Consider the following 16407-nt stretch of genomic DNA (forward strand, 5'->3'; position numbering starts at 1 on the left):
AAACAAAATTAATGCACAGAAATCTCTTGCATTCCTATACACTAATGATGAAACATTTCTGAAACAGAAATTAAGGAAACACTCCCATTTACCATTGCAACAAAAAGAATAAAATACCTAGGAATAAACCTACCTAGGGAAACAAAAGACCTGTATGCAGAAAACTATAAGATACTGATGAAAGAAAGTAAAGATGATACCAACAGATGGAGACATATACCATGTTCTTGGATTGGAAGAATCAATATTGTGAAAATGACTATACTACCCAAAGCAATCTACAGATTCAATGCAATCCCTACCAAATTACCAATGGCATTTTTTACAGAACTAGAACAAAAAATCTTAAAATTTGTATGGAGACACAAAAGACCCCGAATAGCCAAAGCAGTCTTGAGGGAAAAAAAATGGAGCTGGAGGAATCAGACTCCCTGACTTCAGACTATACTACAAAGCTACAGTAATCAAGACAATATGGTGCTGTCACAAAAACAGAAATATAGATCAATGGAGCAGGATAGAAAGCCCAGAGATAAAACTATGCACCTATGTTCAACTAATCTATGACAAAGGAGGCAAGGATATACAATGGAGAAAACACAGTCTCTTCAGTAAGTGGTGCTGGGAAAACTGGACAGCTACATGTAAAAGAATGAAATTAGAACACTCCCTAACACCATACACAAAAATAAACTCAAAATGGATTAGAGACCTAAATGTAAGACCAGGCACTATAAAACTCTTAGTGGAAAACATAGGAAGAACACTCTTTGACATAAATCACAGCAAGATCTTTTTAGATCCACCTCCTAGAGTAATGGAACTAAAAACAAAAATAAACAAATGGCACCTAATGAAACTTAAAAGTTTTTGCACAGCAAAGGAAACCATAAACAAGATGAAAAGACAACCCTCAGAATGGGAGAAAATATTTGCAAATGAATCATCGGACAAGGGATTAATCTCCGAAATATATAAACAGCACATGCAGCTCAATATTAAAAGAACAACCAACCCAATCCAGAAGTAGGCAGAAGACCTAAATAGACATCTCTCCAAAGAAGACATACAGATGGCCAAGAAGCACATGAAAAGCTGCTCAAGATCACTAATTATTAGAGGAATGTAAATCAAAACTACAATGAGGTATCACCTCACACCAGTTAGAATGGGCATCATCAGAAAATCTACAAACAAATGCTGGAGAGGGTGTGGAGAAAAGGGAAGCCTCTTGCACTGTTGGTGGGAATGTAAATTGATACAGCCACTATGGAGAACAGTATGGAGGTTCCTTAAAAAACTAAAAATAGAACTACCATATGACCCAGCAATCCCACTAATGGGCACATACCCAGAGAAAACCATAATTCAAAAAGACACATGCACCCCACTGTTCACTGCAGCACTATTTACAATAGCCAGGTCATGGAAGCAACCTAATTGTCCATCGACAGATGACTGGATAAAGAAGATGTGGTACATATATACAATGGAATATTACTCAGCCATAAAAAGGAAAGAAAATTGGGTCATTTGTAGAGATGTGGATGGATCTAGAGACTATCATACAGTGTGAAGTAAGTCAGAAGGAGAAAAACAAATATCACATATTAATGCATATATGTGGAACCTAGAAAATGGTACAGATGAACCAGTCTGCAGAGCAGAAACTGAGACACAGATGTAGAGAACAAACGTATGGACACCAGGGGGGAAAGCGGCAGGGGGGTGGTGGTGTGATGAATTGGGAGATTGAAAACAAAAACAAAAAAACTGACTAATGTTCTACTTACTCTACTCTCTCCCCAACCTCTTACCTGAGCTCCAAATCCATATTCTATTGATAGGCCTACTCTCGGAGATCTCTACTTGGATGTGTCAGAAACCTTAAACTTAGTATATCCAGATTGAAACTCGATTCTTTTCCTCTGTCGTCTTTCATCAAAAGGCTACAATATGCACCTAAGTGTACCCCTGCCAATTTGTGAAGCTCCTCTTGGTCCCCTCTCATCTCCGTGGCATCAACATAAAACTTTCCTTCTAAATATGCCTCCAATACGTCCAACTCTCTCCTGCACCAGCATCACCCTCATCCGAGAACATTTTCTCTCACAGAAACTGTCCTTCCTGAATCTACTTTTCAATTTCTCTTACTCGTCTGCTGTTGTTCTTGAACTGAACTTTTGTCTCCCTCTAATACATTCAATACTCTGCAGCGGAGAAAATTTTTTCTAAAAAGCAAATGAAATCACCTCAATCTCCACTGCCACTCCTGCTTAAACATCCCCTTTAGAACACAGACAAATTTCCCCTGTCTCCAGGCTTAAATCCCACCACGTCTCCTCCTATACGCCAAGCTTCTCCTTCCCACCACAAAGAACTTGCACTGCAGTTAACCATGCCTCAACACCTTCTTCCAAATCAACTTAGAACGCTTCAATGGTCTATAAGGAAAATAGGACAAAATATTTGAAATTGGGATAATTTTGGAAAACCTGAACGTATGATCACCCAAACTACAGCTCAAAGGGCACACACAGATTCACACTTAATTACTACAGACTCACACAAGATAGTAAAATATCTCCCTAATATGCTTCATCCTGCTAATTTTCTCTTCTTCAGAAAACTTTGTAATTTTCCTGATACTTTTTCTGTTTACTGCAAAAAGGTAGTGTTCCCAGGAAACACTGTCTGAGCTTTGGAGTCATTTTATCTTGGCGTAAGCGCTCAGAGATTGCAACCTTGTTCTATCATACAAGGGCCAAGTTACTAGACCTCTCTGGGCCCTGAATTCCTTAGGTCTAAGGTAAGAAAGAAGAATTCCCTACCATGCTGAGTTGTTGTGCTGATTAAATGAGACATATGTTTATGAATACACCCAAATTTCCTCCTTGTGTCATTCAGTTAATACGTATTTCTTGAGCTACATATTTCAGGATACACTGGTGAGCTTATATTAGATATATCCCACTTCATAGGAAACTTTAAAAAAAAAAAAAAAAGGGTCTCAGCATGAAAAAGAAAAGCATTCAACTCAGCTTCATGCTCCTTCCTGGGGAATGAGGTCCCAAATGGTTGCCCAGATATTCTGCCCAGAGTTCAAACCCAGCAGCCCATCTTCCTATTTGGGTCCATTATCCTCCTTGAGGGAGACTCTGCTTCTCTGACATTTTAAGTCCTGAGACCCACACTTGTCTTGTTATCTCAGCCACTTTGCCCTGGACACACTCTGGCCTCTTTATTTACTGTTGTCCTCACCCTGGGGAGTCAGTGCAGGGACAGTGACCAAAAAAATGGATGTGGCTGCATAAAGATGTGTAAGGAAGAAAGAGGCAAACGGTCCGGTTTCAAATATTAGAAAGTATTTATACAAACATGATTAGCTACTGAGGAGCTTATTCTCTAGTATTTAGCGTCTTAATCTTAACTTCTGGTGGACTCACATAAACTCTCTTACTACGCTGTTTCCCAGAGGCAGTTTATAAATATTCCTAAGAGCTTAGGTGTTCTTTCCAAAACACTAACACCATGACCACAATAAATGTTAGAACAAACAAACAAACAAAAAAACCACATTTGACACCACTGCTATTGCATTTATTTTGGGGGCTGAGGTCTTTTGAAAGAAAATAATGGGTTCTTGCTCCTTGACAGGGACCCTGGGATCTGTGCTCTCTGTGTATGTGCACATGTGATGTTTGCAGGAAGAATGACCTCAGAACAACATTTCAGGGCAAAATGCGATTCAGTACTTCTCTACATACAGGCACAGCTCTGAGAGTTAATGGGTTTAGGACCTAGTCCCCAACATGTGTTCTTGGAAACACTAGCCTACAATTCCATAGTCAAAAAAGGATGGCTTTCTATTAAAACTAGAGTGAAATAATTTATATGACCAACCTGCAAATATTGTTGACTGAGTCTTCTGGACAATGGTGGTGGCATTTACATCGCAAGATCTTTGGGCGAGGGGTGAGGGCTGTACTCTCACCATCCTCTTTCCTGGTGCCCACGTTCAATTTTCCTGAACTTCGCAAAAGCATGTTATCAAGGGAGTTTGCTGAAAAGAAGAAACAGTAAGAGTTTAAGCATCTTTGGGATAGCCCAGCCACAGTCTTCTGTCCAAAGAATGATGATATTAAACAAAATATTAAGTATTCATAATAGTTAAACGTTTAAACAGAAAACATATTCTGATGTTTTGACACCAAAAAGTATACTTTCTATATGATATATATGTCTCATTAGAAATTCTCATACTCCTTTCAGAATAGTAGTTTCTACATTAAGTTATAATAGTTGTATTTGATTGAGTGCAAGCAGTTCAATGACCCACTATTATATAGATTATCTCTACTCTGTGCGGTAATGCTGTGAGTAAATATAACCATTCCCATTTTCAGATGAGAACATTACGACTCGAAGTTTAAGTGATCTGCACCCTGCAAATAAGTCATGAAGCCAGCATTTACACCCAGATCATCTGGGCCCTAAAACTTTCTACCAGTCTCTTTACTTTAGGGTTCTCTTCACTTTAGGTATACCATGTATTTTTTAAAGAAATCATTAAACATATTTAATCTGCAACATTCATTAGGAAGATAAAAATTTAATTATCAAGATATACAAGCGAAAGTGACGACCTATTACGGTAGCAATGTTTCTACATCTTCAATGGAAGATACGATAGTAGACATGATGTTTAGAGACAGATTTTTCTGGTTCTAAAGTAGGCTTTGCTGTTTACCAGTTAGTTGACATTGAATAGCTTTACAAATAATCCCACTGTGCTTCATTTTCTTATCATCAAAATGGAGATAATTATAAGCACCTACCTCATGTCAAGAGCTTAGAGTGGGTATGTTACATAGTATTACTTGATAAATGTTAGCTAATGTTATTGGAGAAATCTAATTTTTTACCTTTTAAATAGTAAGACAATGTTGCACAACCTAGGGTGACATATCACTGAGACAGTTTTCATGTTTTCTTCTTTACCACCACTTTTGGAAAGAAAGGATGCTTCAGAAGGAGGCATAGATTAATTGACACCAGGTTTCAGGCATTGTGGTAAGAGCTCTCCTACATGCTATGTCACTGTATAAATTGTCACCCTGAGCAATGTTTGATTTAAAATCTAACAACACATCCAGTTTGCCTACAGTTAAATACAATTTCAACAAAAATATTATCTAAAAGATACTGGGTTAAAAAACTGAAATTCTAGATCAGAAGTACAGTATACACAATAGATATGTACAGTGTACGTTTGTTTTTTGTTTTTTTTTTTAACTACAAATTAGTGCCTCCAACCACTGGTTATATCAGAGAATGAAGAGTTTAGAAAAAGGTCTGTGATGATTTATCCTGACTTTTTCTATGTTATGCTAATTAGTTGAATTTGTAGAAAGTAGTAATTAAAGGAAAAACGAATATGTTAGATCCATTTACCAGAATTTCCCCCAATCATTAATTCTAATATTTCATTAGATTTTTCAAATTTATGTAAGATGTACACCTAACTTTCTCAAACAGTTCCTTATATTTTAGTCTGCAGAAGACATATCAATTGTAATATATGAAGAGTCTGTTATATTCAGAATTCTGGGCCACCCACAGTGATTCTGATTCCACAGGTCTCAGGTGAGCCAAGGGAAAGGCATTATTCCACAAGACCCCAGGTGACTGAGACAGATGATGTGCAGACTCCACTTTTAGAAAACTAGGACTAGATTAAGTAAATATTTATTTAATCCAACCACAAAATTAATCCCAATAGGTGTTTATTATTTCTATAAAATCGGTGCTCATCCTTAAGTTAAATTCCAAAATAAAGTGAAGTTAAACACAGTTCATGTTAGTATCTTGTATTTAAAGCCTGCACACGGCTTGCTATCCAGGTGCAGTGGGTATTGGTATGCCTATATATCACCCTGCCATGCTGGTTTCCTTCTTTTTAAATCTGTTTCTCAGTCTTACTAACTTTATGACCTAAATTACCTCAAAGTAACTCAAAGTGATGAAGGTAAGATATTTAAAACTTATACATCCTGCTTTCTTCCATACCAGGCCCCTGCTCTTTGAAGTTTTTAAAACAAAATAATAAAAATTCATTTATTATGCATATGTCTACTTAGCAAACACATATTGGGTGCCTACCTTGTTCCAGACACAGCCTAGGTAAGTAGGATGAACTAAACATACACAGAATTTACAACCTGGTGGGAAAAGTTGTTAAATGGAATATTCACACAGAATGGTCTACAGTATAAAAAGAAACATCTTTATACTATTGGAAAGAAGATATTTTGTAAAAAAACATTTTAATACAGGATTCATGATTTTCTCATATTTTAAATTTATTTAAACAAAATAATGATATAAAATTTAGTTAGAAGGAGATTCTTTGCGGTATTGCTTAACAATCCGTGTTTACAACGAGAGGGGGATAAGTCAGGTCTCTTAAAAGAGATTCCTAGGTAGTCATTAAAATGTAGATGTGAAAGTATATTTACTGACAAGGAAGACTGTTAAAATGTAATTTTTGTTGAAAAAGGCAGTTTACAGAGCATTTTAATTACAAAATCCCACTATATGAACAAGAAAAGGGGCTAAAACAAACAAATAAACAAAAAACCCAACAATAGAAAAGAGGTCCAGAGGAGACACTAGCAATAAAAACTTGGTAATCAGAAGGTAAAAATCATCCTTTCTATAGAGATTGTGAAGATGAAATATTGCTGCATAATCCTTCTAAAATGTTTAACACTTCAACATGCAGTCAGAATACATGATATTTTACCAAAAACATATTCATAAGAACAAAAAGATAAGTATAGCTAGCTCATAATAGACACCATTTCTATAAACTGAGTTAACAGACAACATACTGAATGAACATATAAGGCTTCCTTCATACAATATGACCCAAACAAGTAAAAGTAGTGAGATGATAAATGATTGCTTTTAATTAGCATTGAATACATGGATAATTAAATGCAAATCTGAGACAGGTGGAGAGTTCTTTATTTGCTTTTGCCAAAATAATCAAGGGAGTAATCCATGAAAGTATGTAATTGCTACTTAGGAGTCAATTAATCTATATGTGTTTAATTCCTTATGAAATGAAAATCATTATCACATGATTCACAACATTTCCAACCACAAGATTAAACTAAAATAATTAAGTGATAATTTGGAGGCTAAAAAGCGAAGACAAGGGAGAAGAGAAGCAGTAGCAATAGAATGAATAAATATGATTAGACTCAACTTAAAAGCCAAGAGCACAGTTAAAAAGAAAGATTATGATATCTAAATTGAGGTATAGTTGCCATACAATATTAGTTTCAGGTGTACAACAATGTACCACATCTTCTTTATACATCCCTTGCTGGATACTTCAGTTGTTCTATATTTTGGCCATTGTAAATAATGCTGCAATGAACATAGAGGTGCATATATCTTTTCAAGTTAGTGTTTTTGTTTCCTTGGATAAATACCCAGAATTGGAATTGCTGGATCTCATGGTAGTTCTATTTTTAATTTTTTGAGGGAGCTGCATACTGTTTTCCATAGTGGCTGCACCAATTTACATTCCCACCAACAATGTACAAGGGTTTCCTTTTCTCCACATCCTCACCAGCATTTGTTATCACTTGTCTTTTTGAGAACAGCCATTCTAACAGGTGTGAGGTGATATCTCACTGAGGTTTTGATACATATTTCCCTATTGATTAGTCATGTTAAGCATTTTTTCATGTACCTGTTGGCCATCTGTATGTCTTCTTTGGAAAAATGAATATTATTCAGATCCTCTGCCCATTTTTTGTAAATGGAACTTTGTTTTTTTGCTACTGAGTTGTATGAGTTCTTTATATATTTTGGATATCAACCCCTTATCAGATATACGATTTGTAAGTATCCTCTCCCATTCAGTAGGTTGCCTTTTCATTTTGTTGAGGGTTTCCTTTGCTGTGCAGAAGCTTTTTAGTTTAAGGTAGTCTCACTCGTTTCTTTTTGCTTGGCTTTGCTTTTGGTGTCAAATCCAAAATACCAACACCAAGACCTATGTTAAAGAGCTTACAACCTATGTTTTCTTTGATGAGTTACATGCTTTCAGGTCTTACATTCAAGTCTTTAATACATTTTGAGTTACTTTTTGTGTATGGTGTAAGATAATGGTCCAGTTTCATTCTACTCCATGTAGCTATCCAGTTTTCCCAACACCATTTATTGAAGAGACTATCATTTTACCATTGTATATTCTTGGCTCCTTTGTCATAGATTAACTGACCATAAGAGTGTGGGTTTATTTCTGGGCTCTCTATTCTGTTCCATTGATCTATGTGTCTGTTTTTCTGCCAATACCATACTGTTTTGGTGACTATAGCTTTGTAAAATAGTTTGCAAGCTGGGAGCATGATGCCTCGAGCTTTGTTCTTCTTTCTCAAGATTGCTTTGGCTACTCAGGGTCTTTTGTGGTTCTATACGGATTTTAGCGTTGTTTGTTCTATTACTGTGAAAAATGCCATTGGAATTTTGATAGGGATTATATTGAATCTGTAGACTATTTTGGGTAATATGGACATTTTAACAATATTAATTCTCCCAGTCTGTGAGCATGGATTAGCTTTACATTTGTTTTTGTCTTCTTCAGTTTGTTTCATCAATGTCTGATAGTTTTTAGTGCACAGGTCTTTCACCTCCTTGGTTAAATTTATTCCTAGGTATTCTATTCTTTTTGATGCAATTGTAAATGGAAATCGTTTTCTTAATTTCTCTTTCTGATAGTTCATTCATTATTAGTGTATAGAAATGCAACATATTTCTCTACGCTGCTTTTATACCCTTCAATTTTACTGAATTCATTTATTAGTTCCAACAGTTTTTGGTGGAGTTTTTAGGGTTTTCTATATATAACATCATGTCATCTGCCAATAGTGACAGTTTTACTTCTTCCTTTCCAATTCAGATGCCTTTTATTTATTTATTTTTTGCCTAATTATTCTGGCTAGCATTTCCAATACTATGTTGAATAAAAATGGCCAGAGTTGGGCTCCCCTGGTGGCGCAGTGGTTGAGAGGCATGGGCTCATGCCCCAGTCTGGCAAGATCCCACATGCCGCAGAGCAGCTAGGCCCGTAAGCCACGGCCGCTGAGCCTGCGTGTCTGGAGCCTGTGCTCCGCAACGGGAGAGGCCACAACAGGGAGAGGCCCAGATACCGCAAAAAAAAAAAAAAAAAAAAAAAAAAAGGGCCAGAGTGGGCATCCTGGTCTTGGTCCTAATCTTAAAGGAAAAGCTTTCAGCTTTTCACTGTTGAGTATGATGTTAGCTGTGGGCTTGCCATATATATAGCCCTTCCTGTGTTGAAGCATATTCTTTCTATACCTGTTTTGAGAGTTGTCGTTGTTTTTATCATAAATGGATGTTGAATTTTCTCAAATGCTTTTTCTGCATGTATTTAGATAAGATTTTCATCCTTCATTTTGTTCATGTGGTAAATCACATTGATTGATTTGTGGATGTTGTAACACCCTTACATCCCTGGAATAAATCCCATTTGATCACGGTGTATGATCCTTTTAATATTGTTGAATTTGGTTTGTTAATATTTTGTTGAGGATTTTTAGATATGTTCATCAGGGATATTGGTCTGTAATTTTCTTTTCTTATGGTGTCCTTGTCTGGTTTTGATATCAAGGAAATGCTGGCCTCATAACATGATTCTGGAAGTGTTTCCTCTTCTATTTTTGGAAGAGTTTGAGAAGGATTGGTATTAATTCTTCTTTGAATGTTTGATAGAATTGACCAGTGAAGCCATCTGGAACTAGACTTTTGTTTGTTGGAAGGTTTTAAATTATTGGTTCAATTTCCTTAAGATCTTCCTAATACCTAGTCCACATTTGAAATAAAGGGTCAATAAGAAACTGAACTGTTTTATTTACTGTTATAATTATGAAAAGGGATTTATAAAAGGATCACTTTCATATAAAGTCATTCTGAATTTATGCCAAATCTAGCCAGCCTCATATAGGCAAGCTTAGGCATTTTAGATCAAAAACAAGACTGAACACATCAGCTAAGGCATAAAAAAGACAATTATATGTATATAAAATTAATAATCATCTCATAAAAACATGAATTTAGCCTGACTTTCTGATAAATTTATATAAAAGAAGATAATCATTAAAAACAATGGCAAGATTACTAATTATGAAAGAAACATTACATATAATTTAATACATTATATTTTCTAAATCAGCAAATTAAAAGGAATTTTTTTCCACCAAGGAAAGCCAAATAGTGAATGGTTTCTACTTAGGTTGAAAAGAATTTCAACAAAATTGATTATTTCTTCCCAGTAGCTTTCCAGACAGTTAAGTCTTTTTTAATATTTAGTAATAGAATTATAAATAAATCTGACAGAAAAATGTAAGAGGGAAAAAAAACTGAGAAAAGTCAGACTGTCCGGAAATGTCTTAGGAATAAATACTACACCCTCTTTAGTTCAGTCCATTTTCAGTTTCCTTCCTCCCTCCTACCTTCCCCCTCCCCTAACTCCCCACCTCTTTTTCTCCCTAATACCAATCTTTAGCTTAACAGTGTGAATCCAGACACTTCAGATGCTGCCTGGTTAGCTTAGCTAGTTACATTATAGTTAATCCAGGTTAACTATCCAAATTACCATGATAATACAAAGTAGGGCCTGTGGAAGCCAATCTAAAATTGTTTCTCATTTTTCAGAGGATCAGTAGATTTTTTTAGGGAGCAACTGAACCACAAGATCACTTCCAAACATGTTTCTCTCTCTGTGTGTGTGTGTGTGTGTGTGTGTGTGTGTGTGTGTGCGCGTGCGTGTGCATGTGTGTTCTTAATGAATTGCAACTAAATTATATTCCTTATGATTTTCATATATGAGATAGATTTACCAATTTTCAGGCAAATTACTCAAACTTCACAAAATAATATAATGATCAGCATGCAATAGCGTGACTTCCATTCAATTACAGAAGCTAAGCAGATGGTTATCTTCCTTGAATATCTTTTCATGGATATATGTTACAGTTACACACATGTTTTCAGCTATTTTGTATGTCTGTATATAGTTATACACAAGTTTTCTATGGCATCTCTTCTTGTGTAAGTTAGGAAGTAAGGCAGAGTTACAAAGAATTTCTTTAAAGTACTCATCTGGAATCAGCGGACAATTATTAGTTGGCAGCCTGGTATAAACACTATAAAATAACTCATTTTTGATGTATATACTTAACAAATCAATTATTTTTACTATTTCTATATTATTGTATATTATAGTGTACCCTTCCATATGATTTTTACAGAAAAATGAAAAGATTTTTATAGAAAAATCAGAAAACACAGGACAACAGTAAATTGCAAAAAAAAATGCAATACTACAACTCTGCAAGAAATAAATTTTAGCTTCCATATTCATCCATTATATCCTAAAGTACATTTTAGTTAATGTACTAGTTTTGATTATTTTTTCTCGGTAACATTCTTATTTCAAAACTAGAATAAAACATTTTAAGTTTTTGGTATAAAATATTGTTGTATGATATATGTCATAGTGAAGAGGATATCAGAATCTACTGTCACATTAAAACACATGGAGAACGATATTTATGAACAGCAATAATTCAAGGAAATTAAACCTCAAATACACTATGTATTAATACTAAGAAATGGATGTGAGTCTTCAAAATTCATTTAAAGATGACATGTAATTATTTTGTGCCACAGGATCTGCTAGTAATCTATTTTCCTTTCTTCATTTTATTTTTTACCTTTTAGCTCTCTAAATATCTCAAGAATTAACAAAATTTTGAGTGTCTTCTCTGTTCTACCTCATCTTCACAAGAGGGCAGGCCGGACCAAGAAGAGAAATTGAAATTCATGTCACACAAGTCTGTACTTCAAGTATCTTGGGTAAAAAGATTAGTGGAAGAAAATTTGAAAGTACTACTGAACTGTCCAGCAATGCTTTGGGACTGATCCAGTCTAACACTATCCATGTTGCTATGATAATAAATAATGTGAATCAATGCTCATTTCCTTTCTCAACCAAAACTGGTTTAAAGAGTACACTGGTTAAAAACCAAAACCTATAACACACAGGAATAAAACTTGAATCAGAGCTTGAAAACAATATTAATTTTCAAGCTAACTTTCAGTGATCCTGAATGGTGGGTTTAAATAGATAACTAACTTTTATTTTCATCACTTAAGCCTTGAATCATTTAACTCAATTCAATAATTTAATTTCCTGTCTAATAAGCATACTCAATTCAAAAGTCCTGACCTCAATTTTCATTGCCTAACCCACTTTCATTATACTAAGACATTTTCAAACAATTTTTCTATGTTGTTTGCAACAAGAACTTAGAAAAAAAAATAAACAACATGAAACGCAATCGTTAATAAAAAGTTGAAATACGTGCTTAAACTCTTTTGAAAACAAAATATAAATACAACTTAGATTCAAAAATGCAAAATCACATGCATTACAAAGAAAGAGTAGACTTTCAATTATTAATAGTGAAGTGAACTGCACAGGAGTTTCTTTCTCCTTCGAGTCTCAGAAGTCAGAGGAGAGAGGGACAAGGGAGGCTGTAGGTGGTAAGTTCTGGGGCTACCATGCTATAGAGGGGGATGAAATGCCAGGTGAGAAACCAACACCAGGCGTGGTCACCAAGCAGTAGACTCAGACTTGACCAGGATATAACGTACAACGGACAAAACAGTTCAAACCCCAGCTTAGCTACTGCCATGCTCTGTTGCCTTAGCAAGTCACTTACCTCTCTAACAGAGGATGTGGAAAGTGGCAGCGCACATTGGCTTGCTAGGAGAACTGGATGAGAGACTCCAAGTAAAGCACCTATCACAGTTCCTTGCACATACTAAGAGTGAATAACAGTAAACTGTTTTCTGTGCTGCTGAAGCTTACTATTCAGTTTTTTTGTTTTCATTCTTCAGATTTTTCTCTTTCTCCCCCTCAATTGTTTTTGTTCCTTTTCTCTACTGCTTCATCTCCTAAATGTTTCTATTTCTCTTCCATTTCTTCTTTCCCCAACCTCTTTCTCTCATCCTGATTCTCTCTTCAATTCCCCTTTCTTTTGCTTCATGTTACTTCCATTAACTTTGCCATTCTGGGCTCATCACTGTGCACAGAAAGTCTATAAAAATATTGAGCTTTTTGGTTTACAAAACATTGACACTTTGTTCACAGCTGAATAATACATTGTTATTCGTGATTCATTTATTTAGCAAATAATCATTAAATCCATTCCATCTACATAACACAACGGCGCAGAGCACCTGAAGGACCTTCAGTAATATAACAATCTTGCTGGTGAGACAAATCAACTGCATGTGGAATATAGTGAGACAAATCAGCTACATATGGAAAACCAAAAACAGTATGTGAAAATAATAAAATAGAAGTCAAAATGCCACATATAGTTGTCAAATGTAAGTAAGTCCTAGGTAGGAGGCACAGGAGGGAAGATTACTAGGGGTAAGTAACAGTAATCAACCAATAAATTTTATGGAAAACATAAGCACCAGGGATACTGACAGTTTTTCATTTCAGTGGCTCACTGTTGACACTACTGAATAGGGTAAGAAAAACACATTAGTTTTACAATGTTAAAGATTTCCTGGATCTCTATAGAAACCAGAGCTTTTATAATAACATATTTTACACGTTTCCATCTGCCAGCAATTGTTTCTCTTTTTACCATACTTACACATCCACATGACCATATCACTCAGTTTCTGTATGATAATCATGTTTTCAACATTTTATATCATAAAAGTTCTGCCCAGAGACCCCAAAACATCTGGATAAAAAGTGAAAGCTTCAATAATTCAAGTGTTTTGTATTCTGGGATGCTAGATTATGAGTTGAACAAATCATAAAAAGGTGAAATATTACATAAAGGTGAACATACAACATATATATTCATATTTGTTTGTTTTACAGGTAACTAATACAGAGTTATGAGCCTGAGTAAGCATCATAATTGATTATAACATGATTTATAGTTCTCAGGACATCACATTTATACTCTTTAAAGGTAGAACGGTAGCTAGCTTTCCCACAGGTTTTAATATGCTTTCGAATTTGGAGAAACTCAACCAAAATGTTCATATAAATTAAAAATCTTTGAAAATACTCTAAAACATGACATGATAACAAGTATCTTAATAAAAGTATCAACATAAGAAATAATAAACTTTACAAGCAAGTAACCACCATGTTTAAAGATAGTTTAACATCAAACTGAATCTATATCCATAAAATAGCATAATCACAGCTAATAGGATAATTTTAAAAGTTAAAAAAAATCTCTGCATTTAAAAATACTTAATATGTCTGTTCTTTTCTTTGTTGGAAAAGAAACTGAACCACAGCCTCTTTGACAATAATGTCAAAGAATCAACCAGGACATGGCAGGCTGCCAAGCCAGGAGCTATGGTTTATTCGGTGACTTTCTATCAATGCTCTGCTTCACAGAGTTCTAAAGCTAATCAAAGCGGATGTTCAACTAGCCACCACACCAAAACTTACTCCGCAGCTTTGCAAAGCACTCCCAAGACAGCTTGAAGTGTAAAACTACTTTGAACAGACATCTATGTAAAGAAGAGAAGTGACAGTGAAGCCAGACATCAGAAACCCAATCACCAGGTTCATGCTATTCTTTTTCCCCAAAGAAAAAACCTGGAAAGCATTTAGGATCTCTCTGTTTCTAATCCTTTCTGGATCCTCTAATTGGATAATTGTTAAAGGATACTTTAGTAAGGAGCATACTGATCTTGAAAATGTAAATATATTGCTATTACAAATGTTCAAATATTTGAGGCATAAAATATATGGAATATATATATTTAAAAACTTAACTTACCATGCACTATTATCAACTACTATCATCACCAATGAGTTTAAAGTTCTATGATGAAACAACATAGAATAATGATAACCAGCAGCAAAATGAATTAAAACGATCTGAATATTAGAAAGCCATTATAGAGTTTTAAGAGAAAAACTAAAGAATCTGAAGAAACAACTGTACAAAACCTGCAGTGCTATCTACATAGCTTTGTTTACAGTTATGTCACGCTTCATAGGAAAGTTTTCTAAGACAGATACCAAAAATGACATGAATTACTAAAATATACTTGCCTTAGCTTCTCTGACTGTATACTTTACCTTAAAACAATTTATAACCTTCCTGATCAAATTAAATGACTTAGAAACTGAATTTTCAGAACATTCATTTCTTCTAATGTTTAAATCATTAATTTGTACTTTAAAATATTTTTGCATTTTTTAAAAACCATATTTGCAAGAAAGCAACTTTGACTTATAATCTATGAAATGAGACATATATCATAGAAAGCAGAAGAATTTACAACATCAAAAACTACAAACTCTACCACAGGACGTTACACAGCCAAAACACTTGGTTTTAACCATGACAGTACTGGAAAATGTGTAGGGGCAAACACACAAACCCACTCCAACGCACAGACAACACAGAAGGTATAATAATATATGCAACATTTGTAGTAGTTTAAAAGTAACCTAAATTACACATTGCTGGGACATTTAAGCTAAACTGCATTTTCTTGCCGTGTAATTTTTGTGCGCGAAATTTTTGAACCCCTGAATTGTTCTATTCCCAAACCTCTATGCCAAGAAAGACTAAGTTCTATCATCTCTTTTGTGTGAACCAGAATTGGCTTAACTGATCTTGCTTACATTTCTGGAGGGAAAACAGCCTCTGTAAGATATAAAGCTTCTCCTACTACTCACTTTTGATTTCTGTACGCTTGATAGATCGTTGCCAGGTTCCTTGGGACGAGACATGAGGAGGACACACAGAATTGCTAGGGGTGTCCACTAAAAAGCACAGCACCGTAGGCAACACTAATCCTGCACCTGTGATGTGTTATTCACCAGTTAAGAAATGCAGTCCAGACGGTGGTTGCCTAATACAGCTCAGCTGTTTTTCTCAGTACTCCCTTTGATTATAAGCTGGCAAGAGAGATTATTCTGGTCAAGCATTGAGCTATGTTCAAGATACATGGCATATGACAGTGGAAAGGTGAAAGAGAAAGGAAACCTTAGAATCAAAAAAAAGTAAGTAAAAAGAAAAGAAAAAAAAGTCACTGACCACAGTGTATTATGTAACAATTCCAGATGGTTCAAAGCTGCCTCTGATTATACACAGGCAGAAAAATATAAAACATTTAAGTATCTAGAAATCTATTTTTTGATATTACCCTTTAGACTTTTAGCATGGTAGTTCAACATGCAATTCTTTGGTTTATTTTAAAATCAGCACAACTTCACAAATTGATCAGCTACATAAACATTTAAAA

General features: G+C 35.0%; 1 protein-coding gene across 6 annotated transcripts in view; it reads right to left on the reverse strand.

Annotated features, from left to right (window-relative positions):
- BMPR1B (bone morphogenetic protein receptor type 1B) overlaps positions 1–16407 on the reverse strand; it is a 418867-nt gene that overhangs the window by 59487 nt on the left and 342973 nt on the right. For all 6 annotated transcript variants that reach the window (XR_012332176.1, XM_073805580.1, XM_073805579.1 and 3 more), the window contains one exon: positions 3904–4063. Coding sequence is in view for 5 of the 6 variants with exons in the window: in XM_073805580.1 (XP_073661681.1) it covers positions 3904–4046 (143 nt within the window). In the remaining variant the exon portion in view is untranslated. The remainder of the gene's footprint in view (positions 1–3903; positions 4064–16407) is intronic.

Source organism: Tursiops truncatus, chromosome 5 (genome assembly GCF_011762595.2).
Source record: "Tursiops truncatus isolate mTurTru1 chromosome 5, mTurTru1.mat.Y, whole genome shotgun sequence".
NCBI lineage: Eukaryota > Metazoa > Chordata > Mammalia > Artiodactyla > Delphinidae > Tursiops > Tursiops truncatus.